Here is a 15,919-nt window from a genome sequence, read left to right as displayed (position 1 = left end):
AAAACACACATTTTCACCCTTTAAAATCAGGTTTCTCTTTACAGACATCAAAAATAACCACCATGAATGTTTCTGTTCCTTCTTTTTAATGTGTTAACCTGTCATTTCATAAATCTGTTACACTTCTGAACCAAAATATAGGCAATTGTACAGTATGTAAAACAAACCCATTTTTATTTTACACTATATACATTTACAGAACATGTGCATTACACGATGGAAACTAAAGGTGATGTAATAACGACAGAACAGAGGAGGCGTTTTGTTTCATATGAGGCGACCTGGAACACACGATAATAAATCATGCTTTTCACGTTAATCTGATCAGAGCATCAGATCGATGGAAACTGTGTCTGCCAGGTAATCACTGGAAATCCATCTCCGTGCTGATCAAGCATTATTCTCCGAGATAGAATTCCACATACCCAATGCCCGAATCATCTTAAAATAATCCCTATGTATTACAAGTCATTCGATCCAGGCGTACGTGACATATAAAAAAAGACTTTTGACAATTCAGCAAAAAGTCAAAAGAGAGAGAGCAGCGTCAGGCCCCGCTCTGGGCATCGTAGTTTAAACTCACATCTACGACGGCAGAAACGATCGTCGGTTTTAGTCGACTGAATCTGAGCATACGACAGTTCCAGATGTGCAGCTGTGACACAGGATGGGTTATTTCTTAGGTTAAAGATCTCAGTAATGCAAATATGTCGCTCAACTCATTTTCAATGGGATCATTTGGTCATTCACACACACGCCAGTAAAGAGGAGATTTCAAAGAGTCTGGATGAGATATTGTTGATGGCATTTCCAATCAGATACAGACAGGTCATGTTAAACATGATTTTTGTTTTCATATTAAAAAAAAAAACCAAAACCACGAGGTAGACTACATTCTAAACTTGGCCGTAGAATTTAAAACACCTTTTGGCATTGCATCCAGAACGTAAAATACACATTGCTGACAATAAAACAAAGCATCTTAGGAATGCGTAGCACATTTTTCTCAAAATACACGATCGTGTGATTTCAGTGACATCATTACATGAATAAAACTTGGTTTACAGCCCTGTAAATATGACAGATCTGTATTTAAGGTTGGCTGGGAGCACATACGGTAGCAGGGCTGTGGCTCAATAGCTCATTGAGGGAGTGATTCACTTCCATGGCAAGTGAAACCATGGCAACTTATTTTAACTTGAAGGAGTGCAGCATCAGGTGCACCCCAAACTCACACAGAAATTAAGTGTAGTGTCTCAGTGTTTTATATAATCGATATTCATGACATTTGCTTTCCAGGTGCAACAAGTGACATTCTATAGAAGAAAAAAACTGTATAGTAAAAAAAACAAAAACAAAAACAAAAAACCTTAGTGGATTTTAGATCTCAGCAACCAGAGCTAGCATTCAAAGACACAAATAAACCCTGAAGACACATCATATGGTGGTAATTTGACATGAATTCCACAGCTGACCTTATATTTTCATTGAAATCCACTTGTGGAACAACTAGTAAGTTCAGAGTTGGATAACTTTGGATGAGGGATTGATGTCACATGGCGAAAAGTCACCATCGGATGACCGCCACATGGCAACTGCACTTTAAGACTCGTGAGCTCAAATCAGTCTTGGACTAATTCAGTCACTACCATCGCTGTGGGGGATGGAAAGCAGTTCATTATTTAAAAGAAAACCCCCCCAAAATGCTCCAGGTTTTTCAGCTTCAGCTCAGCTAGCAACTCCCTCATGACATCTACACACACGTAGATGTCAGGCTGTCTTTAAAAACTCAATCACAGCTTGAGATAAAAACTTCAAATGAGATTAAAATGGATAAATCTATGGCCTCTACTATTATCACAACACGAAGGTTAAAACTTTCCAAGCGCATTGCTGTTCTGTGTAAGGCTGGCGAGACGTTTAATGCTAACGGCAACTTTTATAACGATCACAATCTTTGTCTTTGGAAGGTAGTGGAACAGAAGTGAGCTAAGAATGGAAAGGTGATTAAAAACATTTATCTTCAATAAGTGTTTTATACATCAGAAGTGCGAAATTAATGCAAATAGTTCTTCCTGCTGTGGAAATCCAGCTTTCTGTCTTATCTTTAAATAATTGTTAGTGTTTTTCTCAGAGGCCTCGAGCAGAAACTGTCAGCCGGCGAAGACCAGAGCTGTACAAGACGCACTTATATCAGCAGAATCTATGTCTACACACACATACACACACTCGCACACACACATTGTGCAGACACACAAGATCATATATTATGACATCACATTTTGTCAAATACCTTTTCCTCTGTGCAAATTTTTAACACCAGTGGTTCAATATAAAAAAAAAAAACTTTTTAAAGAAAACAAACCAAAAACATGGATTAAAAAAAGCATTAAAAAAAAACGTGACTTCAAAGCTCCAACAGAAATTGTGAAATCCATCGCCCCGGCGACAAGCAGGACGTTCGGATGGTGGTGCATGCAAAAGCTCCGAAAGTGTTTCCTGTGTTTTCTCTGTTCAAATGTTGACCAGATTATTACAGTCTAATCTCAGATTACTGAAGCTGCCCACCCGAGAAGGAGACTGATGGGCTCCCTGCTTCCTGCCTCTCGTCACATGACAGGAAGTGAGTTCAACTGTCTCTCTGCTCGCCTCCACAGATGTACAACTATACACATACCTATCTACATGACCAGCCGTTTTTAGTGATCGTCCGTCAAAAAAATACTACATTTAATATTTACAACAATTAAATAGAGGTCAATTAAGCACTTATGTGGCGCGGTGGTGGGTGTGGGGATTCAGTTCTAGCAGAGGTGGCAAGGTGATTTAGTCAGCTTTCTCTTTTTTGATTCTTAAAGAGAAAGGAGGAAAACAATCCTGACTGTTAAGGTTACATCATGCCACAATAAATAAGAGTGTAGTTTAATTAAAAAAAACAGGTAAGAAAGTTTGAAGGAGAGAAAGATTCTCTGCGCCAGCTGGCTCTTCTGTGAAGCTTTAGCGCAGTAGCGGTAGCAGTAGCCATAGTAGCATGTGTAGGCTAGTAACAGAATTAGCGTTGAAGTTGGGCTTCTGTGCTGGACGGGATGGCGGAGTGAAGCATTCTGGGTTTAAGTCGTCCTCGTCTCTCTCTCTCTCGTGCGGAGGAGTGACTCCCTCACTCGGTCAAAGCGGACTGGTCTCAGATCAGCCATCTAAACCCTGACCCATGCCCTGGCTCCAGCTGCTCTACTACAACACACAACACGGATCTGACGGGAGACTGGGTGGGGTGGGGGGTTGGGATGGGAGTGTCTCTGGGTTGCCCAGTCCCTTGCTTGTTTGAGTGTTCTAGAGAGGCGTGTTCATGTGCACGTGTGCTCATGTGCGTGTGTCTCAGTAGCTGTTTTCATGGCCTGCCAGGATGTAGAGGTTGCTGTGGGCCGTGGGGTTGTCCGTAGGTCTGCTCTCCAGGACCACCACCCTGCAAGACAAACGCACGACCGATCAGAAACACACTCCACAAGGGTTCATTTCAAGGGTTAGTACCAGCCTTACAAGACACCCCCCCCCCTCCCCAAACCTGAGTCAGTGTCTGTGTTTTCACAATGAGGACGACTCGGTGTGGAAACAAACAGATCACGACAGAAAAGGAACAACCCTCACAAGATTCTGAAGATCCCAAGACAAAATTTCCTTCAACACACTTTCCTCTTCCTCGCTGTAAAGCTCCTGATCAGAAAGGTCCCGAAAGAAACAGAGTGGGGGGGTGGGGGTGGCGCGCGTGGCCAGCGACTGTACCTGCAAGACGGGCGACCTCGGGTGGCAGAATCTGGGTCTCTACAGTCGGCTCGTCTTCAGTGACAAGCATCAGAGAGGATGTTAACAGGCAAAGAGTGTGTGTGTGTGTGTGTGTCTGTGTGTGTGTGTGTCTCCTCACCTGTCTGATCCCAGCAGTCTGAAGATGCGCGTACTGTCAGAGATCTCTTGAGTGATCTGAAGAACAAATGAGAAAGTCAAATTTTAGGGGGGGAAAAAAAAAATCAGTTAAAAATTCACAGCGTGGAGAAACGGAGAAAAGAGATGATAAAGTGATGAAACATACAGGAAACATCATCCTCGTTTCCTACCTGCTTCCTCCCTCTGCCATCCATTTCCTAATTTTCTTCCATTCCCTCCCTCTTTCATCTTTGTTTCCTCCCTTTTTCAACCCTCTTTCTCCATCCTTTCATCTTTCTTCCATTCTTGTTTCCTCCCTCTTTCTTCACGTCAAACACGTCACAACCATCAGCAGCTGATTCAACATTACCCATTGACATTTTCCTTGACTAAAGCACAGAATTATCCCTGATTTAAGTCAATTCCTATCAATAAATACGGCTACATATTTCAGTCATTGCTAATGAACTCAAATTTACAGTATTTTCTGCACCTAAAGCCATTCATTTTCTCAAAAACCAACAGTGTGCCTTATAATCCAGTGCGCCTTATATATGAAAACAGTTTTCATTGAAAGTGCATCTTATAGTCCAGTGTGCCTTATAGCGCAGAAAATACTGTAAGTGTGCGTGTTTCTATCAGAGTGGAGATCCCACCTCATTGGTCTTGAAACTCCGCCCCTGCATGCCGTGCCTCCAGAAAGCCAACACGCTGTCTTGGAGACAAACTGCATTACAAAAAAAAAAAAAAATCAAGATTAACAACAGGACGGATTATTACTCCGAATTTTCAATTAAAAAATTTGAAATGTAATTTTGTATGAACTATTGTTTCAGCTCCTGGCTTCACATCGTCTGACATTTCTTCATGTTTACCTGTGGCCTCGATCTGGAAGTTGAAGGTGAGCTCGGCCGACAGCTTTCTGCTGGATTTTAATCTTCCCTGGAGGTTCACGATCTTGATACATCCTGCACAGAGAGGAAGGAAGAGACGAGAGCAGACTCAGTTTGGTGAAATGCTGGGAACCAAAAAGCTTTAGAACCCGACTCACTGTCCAGGCAGACCAGGATCGTGTCCCTCTCCAGCTGCGTGACGTGTATCACGCACGTCTGAGGCGTGTCTGCATGGAGGAAGACGAGGGGAGGGGCATTTAGGAGCACGATCTCAACATCCACAATCAATCTTAGAGCCAGTTCTGTTCTGACCTGATTCTGTAAACCAGGACGAGGCCGTGTTTGGGTTGACGGTGCCGAACCGGACCACCTGGTTCAGTTCGGTTCCTTTGCTGACCGCCACACATATCAGAGGGTAGATCTCCTCCGGGACCACCAACATCTCAAAAACCTCCAACGGACACGGCAGAGGGAAGTCGATGTTCTGAGGAGCCGAGGAGGAAAAAGGGAAGCCTCAGCGCCGTCTGCTGCGTCAAATGTTTTTAAAGTTGGAGATGTTTGGAAGAACAGGAGCTGACCTTGATGAGCATGAACTTCTGCATAGACTCCACCCACTCCAGCAGCATCACGCTGGACTGGAAGGCTCCACACAGGTACTTGTGGCCCGTGTAGGGGTTCCGAACTGCATGGAAGCAAAACCGCTTATCTGTGATTTTTTTGATTTTTTTTGAAAGACTTCCAGCATTCCAGAGACGGGAAACACGCAGTTACACACTAAATATTACACGCACTAACTATCACGCTAAGACTCACCTACGCAGCACTTTTGGCACCCTTTTGTGTCTGGAATCTTATTGGACACAGCAAACTTCCTGTAAAACACACACACATCAGCATCATGTGGGACAGATCTGATCGTTGTGCTCTTTTAATAACACATCTGACTAAAAACAAGCTTCGGTTGAAATACTGTTATTATAGGGCGATAATTAGAATATCTATCCCCCCTCCTCCCAAATACTGACTCCACTCCTCTGTTTCCTGCTTACAGTTACCTTGGAATCATCTTATCGGGCAGTTTGTGTGTGGGAATGGCTACTGGTAACTTCTGCAACTGCCTGGCCTGTTCGAACAAACCGCTCAGACTGTGGGAGTAGAGCTGAGAGGCTTTTCCTGCGGCAGAATGAAACAGGATCAAAATATATCATGACTAAACCCAGACTTCGGACGTGGATTGTTAGCGATCGATCAGCAGAGTCGTAACGCTCACCAGATATGGAGAGGAGACAGTTGTTCATGACATACAGCCACGTACACCGCCGTGGAAAAAGCTGCAGACATACAAGTCAGAGGTAAACAACGTCAAAAGGATGAATTACATCCTTTTCACAATGTTTGATTTTTTTTTTCTTTTTAAAGTGCGTGTTCATCGTCTCACCTGCTCCATCGACGTCTCGTGCAGCTCGTTGAGGTTTAACGTGTAGATTCCCTCTTCAGCGCCGAATATCAAATACTGGTCTGTAACACGAGATATTTAACAACGACACGGTTGTTCAAGTCGGTTCATCAAACCGGTAAGATGATACTGAATAATGTCTGCGGTTTCCTGTTGGTTACCTCTGGTGTCGGGATTGATCCAGGAAGTGGCGCAATGGATCTTCAAGGGGCAGCCGTTGAACACCTTGGAGAAACACGCACCCATCTGCGGACGGGTGGAGGGGACAAATAAACGCAAAGGAAAATGTACTCTGCATATTATCGGCTGATCTTTAGGTGTGTTGGTTGAATTAAGACTCTATTGGGATGTCATACATGTGATTAAAAACAATATATGCTTTTCTCTGTCCAACATCCCCCACAATAATAAATGTGCTCCTTAGAGAGGCTGATACTTACGTGGACTTTGGGTGTAGGAGGGAGGCCATTACTGATGGGTTTCTGGAACAGACAGATGAACACGCAGAAGTTGATGGTACATTTACATAGATCTGTATTATCTCATTGGTGTAGGGCAGTCAGTAGGAGACTGTGGGTGTTTAGCTCAGCATCTTATGATGATTCACTTCATAAAAAAGCTTTTACTTTGAAACATCTGTGAGAATAAAACTCAACCTGTTAGATTCAGTTCAACTGTAAAAGCCGTAATAAATAAAATCAGTGTTTCCCCACCACTGATTTTATTTATTACTTCTTCCCAAAACTTTGAAAACACGTTTCTGCACTGACTGAAACTCTTCTGTATGACAAAGTCTCCTTACTGGAACGTCCTTCTTGTCTTTCCGTATTGGGACACTGGGGGGCATCGTGAACTGTCTGTCTCCCGGCCCCTCCCTGTCTTTACTATGTTGAGAGCTCAGCCCATTGCCTACAACAGAGGAGACACGTGTGACAGAGAAACAGAGAGTGGAGGGAGAAAGAGATGTTTTGTCAGACAATTAGTCAGTTTAAACGAGGGAAATGTGATGACTGGAGACACAGAGAAGAATTAAAGCAGAGACAAACTACCGGGAGCAGAAAGAGGGAGGGAAGGAGGGAGGAGGCTGGCAGGAAGAACACAGAGGATCAAATAGAGTCTTGAGCACAGAAGGTGATCAATCATTCACCACGTTTACGGCAGTTAAATTATAATAAACACAATTATATATGGATGAAAAAAATCATATCAAATTGTGTTTACTCATACATAAAACATAATCAAAACAACCTTTAATTGATAAGTTATGACGCAGTATTTTAAAATGTCCCTTTAGTGAAAGTCAAATATATGAAATAAATATATTTTTAGCACGACAAAGGCAGTGGAAATTATCCAGTTTGAATGAAGGGTTGAATCAAAAATGCTGGGTATTTTCTGATAACTGAATTCCTTCACTTGTTTGGTGCTTCTGTTCCAGTTAAAAAAAAAAAATCTAAAAATTAAAAAACAACAAAAAAGGCTTAAAGTTAACTACATTGACACATTTTTTATGGTTGATGTGTGTCAAATAAAACTGAATCACTAAAGTTGTTTTTAGAACTTACATTTAAAGTGAAACAAATAACAAAAAAGCAGAGAAACAACATCTTTTTCTAGTACTTCAGGCCTTTAAAGGAGAAACAGGAATGCTAACAGAGCTAGCGCCCAGAATGACTGACGTCATCGTGTCGCCGTTGACGCCCGGGTTCAGAGAAATCAGGACAATGTTTTCTCCTCGTTCTTCTTCCTCCCAGGAGGTGGGGGGTGGAATGATAAGAAACTACAAGCTTTAAGCTGATTGGATCAGTCGACCAATCAGACGTCACAAAAACTGACAAACACGTAAACTGAGCAGCAGCAGATGGACGGAACAAACAGAAGGTTTGAAGGGCTGTTACTGAGGGACTGATGGGACAAAGGAATCAGACCAGGGGGACTGGGACACAATAATTCCAACGGGACGACGGGGGGGTCTGCGGACACTACCAGTAGCTGCTCTTACTCTCTTCCTGTTCCTCCTCTTTTTCCTGCTCCTCTTTCACCTCCTTCAGCACCTCCCACGCCTCCTCCAGCTCCTCTTCCGTGTGAGGCGTGTGGAGCCACTCCCAGAAATGCCTAAAACTCCCATCATCCTCTGGGCCAGAGTTCTCAATATCCGTGCGATTGGGGCTCTCATTACCTAAGCTGCTGCGGCGGTGGGGCGGCAGCTTCGGGGGCGGGGGCCGCGGGGGGACGTTAGAGGAGGGCTTGGCGGGGCTCGACGTCTGCGGGACCGGGCAGCGTTTGATGGTCCCTCCTCCTCCGGCGTCATCCTCGCTGTGTGATTGGCTGTCGTCGTGTTTTTGCTGCTGCTGAGACGTGCAGATGGACTTGGGCTGAGGAAAGATGGAGGTGATGATTTTATTTATTATTATTCTGGGCTATAAATTCATTGATTGGTGGAGAGACTCGTCTAGTTTGTCGTACCTTGGGAGGAAGTGGAGGCGGGACCTTTGGTCGCATGATAGTGCTTGATTTACTGAAGAAGAAGAAGACAGGGCATTTGAGACTCCTAAGTGAATAAAAACACTATAAAAATATTCTTAAAATAAAGAGTCAAACAGGAAATATCTCCCCGGACAGGAACAGAACTGACGTATGGTTTAACTTGTCATTTAAAAGAACATATTTCACAGAGTTTAATGTCCATTCTAGCCCTAATTATTTAACGTTAACTCTTAAATGACAGAGGAGACCAGAGAAATTATTTCAAATGGAGCTCACAAGTTAAAAGAAGCCCTTAAATGACAAGTATAACCACAGCCTGACATTATCAGTCACAGACTGATAAGACAGAACGACTTTGAAGGTTGAGAAGTGAGGCTGGCATGTGTAAAGTGTCTGACAGCAGCAGTGCTGATTCTGGAAAAACATCAAGCATCTTTGGTTTTTGGGCTTCTGCATTTGCAGCCCTACAATCTGAAGCACTTCTTGGCGCCGTAAAGGATCAGCGCTGCTTTTTGCAGAGACTTTATCCATTTTGATTTGCTGAGCCGCTTGTTAATGACAGACAAAAGAGAGAATCAGAGCACACAACTCAAACACAAATACAATGATACTGAGACGATGATTAAGCTGAATGGCGATCAACACACAAATGGCCGACCTCTTACACGTCTTTTGTTTTTGCATAACGGATCGGTAAAGGACAAAGTGTGAATCTCTGGTTTTAGCCGACAGATCCCACTGGGTGCTCACGCCCGACGGAAATGTTTCTCAGCACTTTACTCTGAAATAAGAGCGAAGCCAGTTCAGTTGTGAATAAATCAAACAAACGTGTCGTTACAGCCTTTGAGTTTGAAGCCCTGGGCGAAGCCGGAGGAGCGTTTTTAAATTATCCTGAATAACTGGAATGTAAGCAAACTAACTAACTAGTATAGCTAGTATCAACTTAGATTTAAATAAGCATGATGATTAGCAGAGCCGTGATTTGTTGTTGCAGCAGAGTGCATCTTATCCAAGGAGCTGTACTCGTCCGTTATGTTGTTTTTGTCATATTTCATATGCTACTGGTTTCATACATACTAAATACTCAATAAGATGTACGGAATTATTTAAATGAGTCAATGGTTGGTTGTGTTGATTGACCATTTGTTAGCTACTGATAGTAGAAATGCTCAGCTAATGTTCTCCAAAGACTTATAATTTACAACGTAACCTCGTCATCGCAGGAAATATACTGAAGATGAGGCCGGATGCCAAAGGAACAGTCTGATACGGGCAAGAGAAGCACAAACGCACACACACTGTGAAAGACACAGATGGCGAGTGGAAAACAAAACACCGAATCAGACGTGGAGGTCAGGGGGGATCAGTTATGTAAAACAAAAACACACCCGTAACCTTTAAAGGAGTCAAAACGAGGCTCAATGCAGAAACAACTGAACTCCACCTGAAGACGCTTCAGGGGAGTTTGTTCAGGGGAAGTTGGGGTTCAGGTTAGTAGCCGTTAGATGTCACTCAGTGGCACCAGCGCAGAAAGCGGACAGGGTGTGAACACACACACACACACACACACACACACACACACACACACACACACACACACACACAGACCCACCCACAAACACTGGAGGTATGAGTGGCGTGACGGTGGGGTGTGCTGCACAGAGATGCGTGGATGAAACTGAAGGAAGACAGGAAGCCTTCCACCTCGTCTCACTTTCAAACCGGGAAGGGTAGGGGGTAGGAGTTGAGAGGGACGAGACAGAGACCAGGGGGAGAGGCTTCCTCTTCAGACTAGGAGGAAAACTTACTGAGTGTGAGTTTCATCATCATCTGCATCATCCTCATCCTCATCATCCCCTAAGTGTGCCACATGGCCCCTGGGAGAGGAGGTGAAGATAGGGGAGGGGTGGGGTGGGGTGGGGAGAAGCAGGGGAGGAGAGTTGATTTAAGAGGGTTGAGGTGAGTGGGAGAGGGGGGGGGGCGTTCGATTGGGGAGGTTAAAGGAGAAAGGGAGCAAACAAGGACAACAAGAGGAGGAAGAGGAGAAGGTGGAGGATGATAAAGGAAGGGCAGGGGGAGGGGGGGGAGATCTGAGTGAAGCTCCGTTCAATCCTCCAGGAAAAAACTGAAAAATCAGTGAACGTCTGATCTTCCTTCTGCCACGACAACCACAGCTGACGCCCCTGTCGAAGCCGTGCGTTTAACCTCAGATTCAAATATACTATATTTTGAGACTACGGCAATATCGGCTCTAGTTTTGAGAATTTACTGCATACCACAGTAATCTTTTCCTTACATCAATAAAAAAAGTGTTTCATGTGACAAAAGAGGACAAAATAAATAGCCAATAAATAAATGCTATTGGTTTTACTCTCTTTTTACAGTCAGAATAAATAAATAATAATAAATTTAAATAAATAACGCCCATCTGTCACAGCTCCAAGAGAAATCAGTCACTTTCATAATTTCTCAGTTGACAGAACTTTAAATATTGAAGAGAAAATCGATGCACCAGTGTTAACTTTAATGACAATGATGTGATAATTTCATTTATCACTTACGCAAAACAGTTGAGAATGCTACAACCCAAAGACGACGTGAACTAAGTTTCTGGTTTGCAAGAGGGAGAACGGAGACATTTTGTCTCTCTGTTTATATCACAGCACTCTTGTGTGTGTTTTTATACTGAAATAAAATGATTCAGGGAAACACAAAGATTGTATCATTAAAATCAGCAAATGCCCAAGGATACTGATCATAAATATCCTTGGCTCGATTAGAGAAAAAGGTCTCCACAAATTTGCCAGAAAAATTGTCATTCCAGCTTTGACGCAAAAAGTGTATGTGTGTGTGCGTGTGTGTGTGTGTGTAAGCCATGCTCTACAAAAAGCCCCTGTGAAGCACTGCTTGTCCTGATGACATCAAAGCGTGAAGCAAGCCGCGGAGGGAAAATAACAGCCGCAAGAATCCAAGATTCCGTGAAGAGCAAAAACAGCCTGAAGTCATTAAGAAGCTGTTAGAGGCAGGTGATTGGCTGAGGTTAGTCCTGCCATTGACAGACACTGGCTGCTGAGTGGTCATGGATAGAGCAACAGCGAATTAAAATGTCTTGGCTGAATAAGGGAGTGACTTACCTCTGCTGCAGCTCCTCCTCCACAGATTTGAGAAGACTCCTGAAGGGAGAAGTGGGAAAAGGACAAAAGATGACGATAACAGGGGGAAAAAAATGAAAAATTAACGCATCTCAGATGTAAGAATGTGGGTCTGATCAACATAATCGATGAATCCTGCTGTCCTGACTTGACCTGAGCTTTCTAAGACTTGAAAGCGGAAAGTTCACACAAACACACAGCTAAGAGAATGCCTGAAGACTCCAACAGATGAAGGAGCCTCTAAATAGAAATAAGACAAAGGTGTAAAAAAACCAAAAAACAAAACAAACTCACTTGTTTCCTCCCAGCAGACTCGGTGAATCGTGCCCGTACTCCAACTGCAAGTCCTACAAGAGAAACAAACTGCATTACGACTGGAGGACTGAGGCTGCGCCGTTGGTTCCTTTAAAAAACGTGCTTTGTGTTGTCAAAGCCGTCCATGGACTGATACTGTAGTCGCCGTGGTGACAGTTATAGTAGCCTGCAGGAAGTAATCATATCCCAAATTTAACAGCACCTTCAATCAAAGGCTAAACTCATCATCACAGACATACACAGTGAGTCAGACTGAGGCTGTGTGGAGATTTGCCTCTGGCTGAGTTCACATTGTGGCCTAAACGTTTCAAAAATAAGATGTCGGCCACAACGTCTCTTGTTTTCATTGCTTTAATGAAGGAAATGCACCTTTTAAATTAAATTATAGGTGTAATATTAAGAATAAAATATCGAAAGCAAGCTTTGCAGTCAATTTCTGAACTGTGGAAAAGTAAATTAAAACTTCAACGTCATTAATTTGAAGACAAATAGCAGGAAGAGACATGCTACCTGCGGTCATCAGTCAAAGCTGATATTAAAACTATCATCATGTAGAAAAAAAAAAATTCAAACGTTTCATTTTAGGCCCCAGAGAGGTAAAAGATCTAAATAATTCAGAAGAAAAAAAAAAAGTAAACACAGGACGGATTGGACAACAAATATGACTGGAGGTAACCGTCTGCTTCGCCACACACGCTAACGTTTGTCCTTTACAGCTGCAGGTCAGAGGAGTTCATCTGAAGGTGTGTTCAGCTTTGAATGAGCAAAGGATTCTTTACACAAACAGGATCCTGATGCATCAGAATTTTTGCAAAAAACGCTTTGAGCAAAAAACGAGAACCAATCTTGGTTCTCCATTAAACCAGCAGCTGGACTTGAGCCAGATATGAATTCATGTGTTCATAAAAAAAAAAGGTGACACGTTATTAAACGTATTGTGTTCTGTGTCCTGCCATGGAGCGCACTTTAGCAGCAATGCAGACACTGAAAAGACTCAGTTTTACTTTCATGCATCAGCTTTCAAGGCGAAGTGAAGTCTCACCTCTACCTAATGGGTTTCGTAAAACCACAATGTGAATGCAGCACTTTGTCAGAAAATTATTTTAAAGACGTGCATGCAGAGGGAGAACACACATCCTACAAACACACACACACACACACACACACACACACACACACACACACACACACACACTAAAGACCTCAGTCCTGTGATGAACTACAGGATGGAAGAGGTTAGTGGATGAATGCAGAAAAGAGACAAATTCTGCAGAGAAATATTAAGAATTCAAACAAATATCAGGTACAATACAGGAAACATTCAATGATTAGTGTGTATGTCTGTAAATTTCAAATTAAAACGATCAAGTTTTGTGACTAAGGTAAGACATTATTGTCAGACATCATCATTGATATCATTGTCCCCCACCCTAAACATTTGATTATTTTGTTTGAATGCATGTGCTTTATGGATCAAACTAATAAAATCATGGATCATTCCTATCACCATGACAACTACAACACCAGCAAAAAACAAAACAAAACAAAAAAAAACAGAACTGGAATAAGATAAACAAAATGAACAGAAACAGATGGATGGAACAGAAGAGGAGGGAAAAACTGAAAATGAAAAGAGAAGCATGTTGGACACGGAGCAGCCGAAACAATCAGCACTCTGGAAAAATTTGAAAATGAAATAATAAGACAGTTGAGGCTCAGACGGCGAGAGAGAAGTCTTTAAGAAACAGAGTCAAGGAGGTGTGTGAAGAGAAAAGACAGGTATAAATGAATGAAACGGGGAAAAAAACGGATTAATGTAGGTCACAGACGAGGAGGAGGAGGAGGCCGGACGAGAGAGACAGAAAGAGTACTACCAGATTAGATCTTGCGGTATAGTAGAGCTCCTCAACACAGTCCAGATAGGGCTCAGAATCACACTGGTCAGCAAGACAGAGCGAGAGAGACCGTAGTTAATACATTAACCTGGACTCATGGAGGGGTGGGGGGGTGTACACAAGGGAGAGATTGATGGGTGAGAAATGGATTGAGGCCAAAATGGGCTCGGAGGTGTGCGAATCGGCGAGACGAAGAGGACGATACTGAAATATTCAGACCTGCCAGCCGGTGGGAAATAATGAGAGAGGCTGGAATGCTGAGTTGACATGTTTTTGCGCCACCTGACTCACCAGCTTATGAAGTTATTCCATGTATAATTCAGTTAGGAAGTGATTTAATCATATACACAGGAGAGTCACGTAGCAGGGAAAAAAAAAGACATAAACTGACATTTGGGAATCGAAATATCTCACAGTAAAATATGTTCAGTTAAAATATGTAATGATAATTAATTCAAGTTCCAGTTAATTTGCAAAATACAACACTGAGCGCATTTTTCCATCAGGATTCCGCATTTGTCAACGACTCTCACTTCAACTCAACGTCAGTCGTGTTCAAACTCTTCTACTGTTGCTTTTTTTGACAAAACCATCAGCGGATAACGATATCAAATGTGTAGCATAACGCACGGTCTGACAATTAAGACTGAGACATGAGAAATGGAGTGGGATCAACGCCTGAAGATGGAGTTTAAACTCTGTATAAACAGGAGAAAAAATAAACTACATTATTACATTTGTTTGTGTAGAACTTTCTTTAAAAAATCAGTTTTACACTCAAGGCCCGTTTATACTCCATGTTGCAGACGGAGACAAACAAACACGGATACGGATCAGACGGGAGAAACTGAGCAATACCGCTGGTGGGAGCAAAAACGGGCCTTTTGTGTTTCACAAGACCTTAAACTCGCTCTACTCTTGACTCCTCGCAGCATCCTTTGAGCTGCTTTGAAACCCTGCTGCTAATCCTTGAGGAGAGCTCTATTTTATTGCCGATTATACATCAGAAAATTAACGTGGTCAAGAATTACTGAATCTGACATGCTCTGAACGACACAGAAAGAATTACGTGTCAACCTTGTGTTATAGGAAGAAACCAGTGTAGAAAGGGATGAATGTAGAAGATGACTGCTTCATAACATCACTCCAGAAGTCAGTGAGAGAGAGAAAAGGGGGAATGTTTTGGATTAATTGGACGGATTTATGTGGAAAGTGTGAGTGTAATAGAAAGGATAGAAAAAGTGGTATGGGGTGAGGAAAGTGGTGTGGTTGTGCAGGAACTGTTTTACTATTACTTCTTTCTCAGAATCAGGATTGGTTTGTAACAAATGGATTTAACAAGAAAGCAGGGCTCAAACCAAGATGTCGTTTTTAGGTTTCATTGATTGATTTAGCCAAAATTCAGTATCTTCAATTTAACTTTGTCCTGATTACAGAAACCAAGGATATCAAATCTGAAATTAATACATCCACTTTTACCAAAAACCCCAAAGATCACATGTTGTTCGCCCCTGACGCGTTTATATTTACAACGGGGAGAACCTGAAGCATTCCAGGCCAGCCGAGAACACATTATCACTCTAGCTTGCTATTGGTCAGTCTAAGGGTCTCAGCTCATGTGAACATGCCCAGAATTCCTTCTCTTGATTAGATGCCTGTACCACCTCGACTGGAGAGTTAAAGCAAAGAAACAGTGGATCCAGCAACAAAAGAGAGGAAAAATTATAACCAAAAGGAATAGGATGGGAATTCCAAGTCCAGGCACTCAAGATGGTTTGAAAATTAAAAGTCGGGATAGAATCT

At 42.6% G+C, this 15,919-nt stretch overlaps 1 protein-coding gene across 7 annotated transcripts in view; it reads right to left on the bottom strand.

Moving 5' to 3' along the window:
• Window positions 1–39: 39 nt before the first annotated feature.
• The window catches only part of LOC137604239 (mitogen-activated protein kinase kinase kinase kinase 3-like), a 28,368-nt gene continuing 12,488 nt past the window's right edge, over window positions 40–15,919 (bottom strand). The window contains exons 16-35 of one of the 7 annotated variants that reach the window (XM_068328252.1): window positions 14,096–14,158; window positions 12,201–12,253; window positions 11,889–11,927; window positions 10,563–10,631; window positions 8,734–8,785; window positions 8,270–8,642; window positions 7,070–7,176; window positions 6,708–6,749; window positions 6,429–6,513; window positions 6,250–6,329; window positions 6,082–6,142; window positions 5,867–5,984; window positions 5,625–5,683; window positions 5,390–5,493; window positions 5,124–5,295; window positions 4,970–5,038; window positions 4,794–4,886; window positions 4,575–4,645; window positions 3,920–3,975; window positions 40–3,463 (exon numbers count right to left, since the gene is read on the bottom strand). In XM_068328252.1, the coding sequence (XP_068184353.1) occupies window positions 3,376–3,463; window positions 3,920–3,975; window positions 4,575–4,645; window positions 4,794–4,886; window positions 4,970–5,038; window positions 5,124–5,295; window positions 5,390–5,493; window positions 5,625–5,683; window positions 5,867–5,984; window positions 6,082–6,142; window positions 6,250–6,329; window positions 6,429–6,513; window positions 6,708–6,749; window positions 7,070–7,176; window positions 8,270–8,642; window positions 8,734–8,785; window positions 10,563–10,631; window positions 11,889–11,927; window positions 12,201–12,253; window positions 14,096–14,158 (1,854 nt within the window). In that variant the 3' untranslated portion in view covers window positions 40–3,375. The remainder of the gene's footprint in view (window positions 3,464–3,919; window positions 3,976–4,574; window positions 4,646–4,793; window positions 4,887–4,969; window positions 5,039–5,123; window positions 5,296–5,389; window positions 5,494–5,624; window positions 5,684–5,866; window positions 5,985–6,081; window positions 6,143–6,249; window positions 6,330–6,428; window positions 6,514–6,707; window positions 6,750–7,069; window positions 7,177–8,269; window positions 8,643–8,733; window positions 8,786–10,562; window positions 10,632–11,888; window positions 11,928–12,200; window positions 12,254–14,095; window positions 14,159–15,919) is intronic. The other 6 variants (XM_068328254.1, XM_068328257.1, XM_068328253.1 and 3 more) reach the window with 6 other exon arrangements.

This window comes from Antennarius striatus, chromosome 11 (genome assembly GCF_040054535.1).
Source record: "Antennarius striatus isolate MH-2024 chromosome 11, ASM4005453v1, whole genome shotgun sequence".
Classification (NCBI taxonomy): domain Eukaryota; kingdom Metazoa; phylum Chordata; class Actinopteri; order Lophiiformes; family Antennariidae; genus Antennarius; species Antennarius striatus.
This window is presented reverse-complemented; position numbering and strand designations above follow the sequence as displayed.